The sequence below is a fragment of the Capsicum annuum genome, chromosome 5 (genome assembly GCF_002878395.1).
Source record: "Capsicum annuum cultivar UCD-10X-F1 chromosome 5, UCD10Xv1.1, whole genome shotgun sequence".
NCBI classification, from domain to species: domain Eukaryota; kingdom Viridiplantae; phylum Streptophyta; class Magnoliopsida; order Solanales; family Solanaceae; genus Capsicum; species Capsicum annuum.
This window is the reverse complement of record NC_061115.1, coordinates 8,589,184-8,595,892: the sequence shown is the minus strand read 5'-3', so window position 1 is coordinate 8,595,892 and position 6,709 is coordinate 8,589,184. Positions and strand designations below refer to the sequence as shown.

The window sequence follows — 6,709 nt, the reverse complement described above, 5'->3', positions numbered from 1 at the left end:
TTGACCATATTTTGCAATGTAAAGTTGTCACATGCACTTTTATATAATTTTAAAAACAAAATTAATTTATTTAAATGGTTTTGTTTGATTTGATTTTTTTAATTTAATTAAACTTTTCATTTGAAAAGTTTTTATCTAAACTGTGAATACCTTTGTTGTACACACTTTGCAGACCCTAAAGTTAATGGAGGACATTTATGAGCTATTCTTAGCTAGCGTTTGATAACATATGCTCATATATTTTTAGCAAGTTATTTTTAAATTAAGATTTAGGTGAAAATGTATTTGGTCATAATATTTGAGAAACACTTTTCACTTGTAGAAGTTTCCATAATATGAAATTTGATTCAAATACTAATTTTTTCTAGTATTTGAAAATTTTGAAGATTTATCAAATAATAACAAATTATATAATTATATATTATTTTTATTTGTCAAGTTCTTACCAAAAATTACTTTGAAACATCTATGGCCAAACAGCCCTTAATATATTGGGTATATGTTTAACCCTTTTCCATTCATCTTATAGGTTGAACTTTATGAAAGAGCGAAAAAAGAAAAATAAAGCTACTTTAGTAGTGTTTGATCTTTTTTTAAAAAAGAAAAATAAAGATTATCTAAATGTTGATTTGATCATAGATTCGAGATAACATTTTGAAAATCTTTCTTTAAAACAATTTCAAACTTTCATATGGAGTTTTAGAACTTTGGCCTGCAAAACTTCAAATAATTTATAACTAAATATAATTTCAAGTTTCAAAAATCACTAAACTTAAAAATGTACTACCTCCGTTTCATTTTATGTGATATCATTTTTTTTGGATCGGTTCAAAAAAAATTTTATCTTTCCTTATTTTTAACTATAATAATACAAATATACTTTTATTTTTATTAATTTCACTTAATTTAAAAAAAAAACAGTACATTTTTTTGATATATGATAATTTAGTAAACATCACCAAGTGTCCTCTTATTTCTTAAACTGTGATTAAATGACAATACATAAAATGAAACGGAGGGAGTACTTTATTTATATTCTTGGAGTGCAGCATGGTTGATTCCATTAGTACAGTAGGAGAGGCTTTACATGGATAAAGAGGAAGAAGAGTAGATATAAAAGGGCCCCTGCTGGAACCTTGTGGGGTCGCTGGAAAAGGAGCTGTTATTCAAAGTTTGTTTAGCTTTCACTGTCTTTGTCCTCCATCTGTTGTTGATTACTCTTTTCAATTTTGTTGGGCACCGCACCGTATATGAGATTGAAATGATGATCCCAATGATTTACGATCCTGTTGAAACATGATGCGATAAATCAAGCTTGCTGACTATTTGACTTTGTCTGCTTTACCTTTTTTAACTTTAACACCAGAAAATCATGACACCTCGCTTTCTGTTTCAGGGTTACACTTTGCACATTTTTTTCTTCATCTGAAGAAACTTTTCAGTTACTGTCCCTCCAATTCTTGATCAAACTATTGAATTTACTTGTGGGGGTTGAGATGAAGAGTGGGATTGATAGAAGCTTGGATGTGGGAAAGAGAGTTGTACTTGTTGCTGTTAAAGCTTCGAGAGATATCTCAACAAGTGCCTTTATCTGGGCACTAACTCATGTGGTTCAACCTGGAGATTATGTTAAGCTGCTGGTCCTTATTCCTGCTCATAGTTCAAGTAAACTTTTTTCTTTCTGCCCCAACATACATTTACATATTACTACTACTTGTATTGATATATGTATATATATGACAGGCAATTTAGAGGATTACCCTGTTTTCAAAGGCGGAGCCAGAAAGTAATAGATTCGTCCGAACCCCCTTCAACGAAAAAATATATTATTAATATATAATTAAAAATAATTTTTATGAATATATCGTAAATGTTGAACCCCTTAGGCGAGTTTTTCTTTAGATTTGAACCCCTCAGCAGAAATCCTGCCTCCACCTCTGCTGTTTTTTTCCCCTTCATTTTCAGCCCTTTATCCTTATAATGAATAAGCAGGATTTCTAGAGCCATTGCCGGCTAGAGCCTTGATTGATTCATGTCATTGCCCTGTGTTAAATTTGACCATTGCAAGAATTAGGATAGTTAAACACCTGAGATTCTAGTTTCTCCACTCTTTATTATTTTCGTTTGCTGTAGAGGAATATAACTTGAACTTCACTTTTCAGGTAAAAGGCTTTGGGGTTTTCCTAGATTTAACAGTGATTGCAGGAGTAGCAACTGGAGGTCACTGTCTGGAACGACTTTAGATCAAAAGGATTTCATTTCAGAATCGTGCACTCAAATGTTGCTTCAACTTCATGATATTTATGAACCAAATAAAGTAAGTGACCATCTAATTCTGATAGCTTATAATGTTCCCACGTATAGGATTCCCACATCATTCAATTGTATCTCACAGATGAAGGTGAAAGTCAAAGTCATTTCTGGGTCACGATCTGGAGTTGTGGCTGCTGAAGCCAGGAAAGTTCACACTCGATGGGTGGTATTGGATAAGTAATGTGGTGTACATCTTATTTCATGTTTGCATATATGAACTTTGTGTCTTGCGTCTGTTCTATTGGTGCTAAATGCATATTTTCTTGATGTCGTTTGTCCAGGCGAATGAAAAAAGAGGCCAGACTTTGTATGGAACAACTGGAATGCAATGTTGTTCAGATAAAAAGCTCTCAACCAAAAGTGCTTCGTTTGAATTTCATTGGATCCCCCATCACTGAATCTGAAGTCTTCCGTACGTCACAAGCATCTTCAAAACATTTAGATGAAAAGTCTGATGATCACTGGAATGAGATTCGGGTGCCCAACGTGACTCCAGCAAGTAGTCCAGAGCATTCATCATTCACCGCAACTGACCCTGGGACATCCTCAATTTCCAGTCTTGACATAGGGACCTCTCCACTATTCTTCTCTGAGATCAATTGGGATGTGAAGAAGACTTTTTCACATAAATGCAATCATTATTCAGATGAATCTGATTCCGATACAGATAGTGAGAAACTGAGTTCATCTACAACAAGCATATGTTCCCAGCAATGGATGCAAGGCATTCTCATTGCAGCAAAGGATTTCTCACATTACTTAAAGAGAGACTCGCAGAGATGCAAAGGCACATTGCTAAAGTTAAAGCATGATGTTTTTCCAGAGAAATCATTTGGACTTGATAGGGAACCTAAAGTTTGTCTAAAGAAAGAAAGACATGATGTGGAAATAAACAGTAATATGAGAAAAATGATGTCATTAACCAAAAATTCTCTCGCTGATCCTCCTCCACTTTGTTCAATATGTCAACACAAGGCACCTTTATTCGGAAAACCACCTCGGTGGTTCACTTATTCTGAGCTCGAACGTGCTACCGGTGGATTTTCTCAAGCTAACTTTTTGGCTGAGGGTGGATATGGTTCTGTACATCGTGGACACTTACCAGATGGCCAAGTAATAGCAGTCAAGCAACACAAATCAGCTAGTTTGCAAGGCGACCTTGAATTTTGCTCTGAAGTGGAGGTCCTGAGCTGTGCTCAACATCGAAATGTTGTGATGCTGATTGGCTTCTGTGTGGAAGATGGAAGACGGTTGCTAGTTTATGAATATATCTGCAATGGCTCTTTAGATTCTCACCTTTATGGTACCAACTTCTCCAGTCATTTGTCTTTAGATCTCAATACTCATTACGCCCCATGTTCGGAGCTGTTATTTTTTTTTCTTCTAATTTGATAATATTGAATGTGAGATTCCACTTCCAGCCATAACTCCTCCCGTACATAGATCTGTCAAAAGTGTTTTTCACCTTACAAACTATATCTGAATCACCTTATATGGAAAGTTATTATGTAGTGGCGTCTCAACCATATTGGGTGTGTATATATATATATATCTTTTTGGGACGCAAAAAATACATGTAAAACTCTACTTAGTAATGAGTTGTTTCCTTTTTATTCTAAGGAAGATTCCATGTAAAATTCTACTTAGTTTCTTTTTTTTTTTTCAAAAAGTATGGGTTATTTTCCCTTTTTATGCTAACAAAATATATTAATAATTTCTTAAAATACTATAGATAACTAATTGGATATGATAATATGGGGGCTCCATAATTATGGCGTCCTAGACAACTGACTAAGTGATCTAATGGACGAAACACCTCTGTTATTATGAGAACCTTTTTTTGCTCATGTGTAGAGTGTGTAGAGAACAGTGAAGGTTCTTGAAAGCTTAGAAACCTGTCACAAGCTGCGCAACCCATAATCGTATGTTGATAATCAATTTGTCAAACCACAGGACGTAATGGACATCCATTAAATTGGTCAGCACGTCAAAAGATTGCGGTTGGAGCTGCTCGAGGACTTAGATACCTGCACGAGGAGTGCAGAGTAGGTTGTATTGTTCATCGTGACATGCGGCCAAATAATATCCTCCTAACTCATGATTTTGAGCCATTGGTGTGTATTGCTCTTACCCGCTTTAGTTTCTCTATTTACATGATTTGTTGTCATGCTTGACCTTGTTTAATTACTGAAAAAGACACAAGCTTTAGTTGATTTTTGTTAATTTTTTTTCTACATGATGGAAGGGGAAAACAGTGTTCAGAGATATCAGCTGTAATTTGTCTTTAAAATGTTGTAGATTGTTTATTCTCTAAACTGGTCACAAAATGAACTTCTACTTGCCCTTGCTTGGTTGTATTATTCTCTGTTTTAAGCCCCATCTTCACATTTTCTTTGTGATATAGGTTGGAGACTTTGGACTGGCAAGGTGGCAACCAGAAGGAGACTTAGGAGTTGATACCAGAGTAATTGGAACATTTGGGTAAATAACTAAAAATGAAGAATGACACAGTTGCGCCCGACACATTTTCTTTCAGCCTATTAATTGATACGAATTGTTCTTGTTCAGGTACTTGGCACCGGAATATGCTCAAAGTGGTCAAATAACTGAAAAGGCGGATGCTTACTCATTTGGTGTAGTACTATTGGAACTTGTCACTGGAAGAAAAGCGATAGACATTAACCGCCCAAAGGGCCAACAGTCCCTCAGTGAATGGGTATGAGTTTAAGTTTTCCTAATGTTTTATGGGCACATCAATATCTGAATATACCCGTGCTTTAATGGTTTAGGGTACTAATAGTTTATCCTTGTATTCCAAATGGAGCAGGCACGTCCTCTACTTCGAAAGAGTGCCATCTCTGAACTCATTGACCCGTGTCTAGCGAACTGCTACTTGGAGCAGGAGATTCGTGGCATGCTACGTTGTGCTTCATTATGTATTCGACGGGACCCTAATTCAAGGCCGAGGATGTCTCAGGTAGAGATATGCTGAATGTTGCTGTCTATAAATTTGAACTTGGGAGAGAACTGCCTATTTTTCCTAAAGAGTTTCTAGATCTGGAAGCTAATTATAGTGACTGCTACCTAAACCATCGCCTAAATGCCAAAAATGTCTTTCATGCATATTTTTGAATGTGAAAGTCAGTATCATATTATTTTCCATTCAAGCCTGAAACTACTTTTAAAATGCAGCTGTTACTTTGAATTGTGAATGCATTGACTAGTGCTTTGCTACCCCGCAAAGAGAGGACCTAATGTTAATAGATTCTTCAAGAGTTGTATTCAGACTTTGTTTCATTAAAAAATCATTCATTATAACTCAGGTAGTCCCCATTGCTCGATAGTGGCAGGAGGTTAAAGTTGGTCCTGGTTTGATTCATCTGACAGTCTTGTTTCTGGCCTGCTCTACAAGTAGGAAAGTATTTCTTATTTCACTTGAGAATTTAGGAACTGGCATATAACTTGTGTCTTTTTTAACTGTTTATTTTCAGTGAGAAAAGCTCTTGCTTCAAGGTTAAATTAATGACATTATGTCAGCAACACCCCAGAATAGACTTTAGTACGAAGACTATAATATGATCCTTATGTCTTGTTTTTCTCATTGCAATTGTAGGTACTTCGGATGTTGGAAGGGGATGTGTTAGTGAGCTAAGTTTGCAATTAACACTGCTCTCTGGAGTTGATCTTCGAAAGAAGTCGAGTTTGAAAAAAGACGATCAAAGCCAAAGCTTGCAAGAGACGTTGCACAATAATGTTCCACCTTCTCTGGGCTCCAACAAGATGTGCCACAGGCAGAAAACGCTCTCCTATATATGAGGACAAGGGGCGTATACATGATAGAAAAACAAGGATGTCATGGCCATTTTTAGGAATGTGTTAATTTTTTTGATTTCTTATTCATAGTAGAATTAGGAGGAAATGTTGGATGTAGAATGGCAGAGGAAGTGTAGCTTGTCTTCAATTTTGATTTAATTTCATAATAATTTTAAGAAAAAACACATAGGAGGAGTAAAAGTGGTAGAGAAAAATTATATATGTGAATCATTAACTATTTGAAAAGAGGAATCAGCTCTTATTTTTTTGTCAATAAAAGAATTCTCTCGCATAAGTAGAACTTGATATGTCTATGACATAATAAAATTACTGCAATAATACTAAAATCTGTAGATATAATAAGTTGTGTCAAGTTAAATATTGTAACTAAATGAGTACTTTTTGTTTCAAATTCTAAAAAGTTATGGCAATTGTTAAGTTTTTGCTTCAAGTTCCATAGCTATTTGTTATAGCGAAACGAATTTTGACAGAATTTCGTAGCTAATAATTATTTTTTATCATGAATGAAAATTTGTTGTAGCAACACCAAACTAAAAAAAGGTTACATTTGAGAGCGAGATAT

General features: G+C 35.1%; 1 protein-coding gene across 5 annotated transcripts; it reads left to right on the top strand.

Annotated features, from left to right (window-relative positions):
• The first annotated feature begins 964 nt into the window (after positions 1 to 964).
• LOC107870296 (inactive protein kinase SELMODRAFT_444075) lies at positions 965 to 6,396 on the top strand. Of its 5 annotated transcripts, none has more exons than XM_016716784.2 (10): positions 1,037 to 1,171; positions 1,397 to 1,665; positions 2,163 to 2,317; positions 2,396 to 2,490; positions 2,595 to 3,616; positions 4,267 to 4,427; positions 4,718 to 4,794; positions 4,882 to 5,029; positions 5,141 to 5,290; positions 5,927 to 6,396. In XM_016716784.2, exons 2-10 carry the CDS (start codon positions 1,497 to 1,499, stop codon positions 5,963 to 5,965), a joined length of 2,016 nt encoding a protein of 671 aa, XP_016572270.1. In that variant the 5' UTR covers positions 1,037 to 1,171; positions 1,397 to 1,496; the 3' UTR covers positions 5,966 to 6,396. The 5 variants fall into 5 exon arrangements, 4 of the variants coding, with proteins under 4 accessions (XP_047268448.1, XP_016572270.1, XP_016572271.1 ...); XR_001674082.2 differs by lacking the exon at positions 1,037 to 1,171 and adding an exon at positions 5,637 to 5,724 and having other exon boundaries at positions 1,190 to 1,665; positions 5,927 to 6,161; XM_047412492.1 differs by having other exon boundaries at positions 965 to 1,665.
• Positions 6,397 to 6,709: the final 313 nt, after the last annotated feature.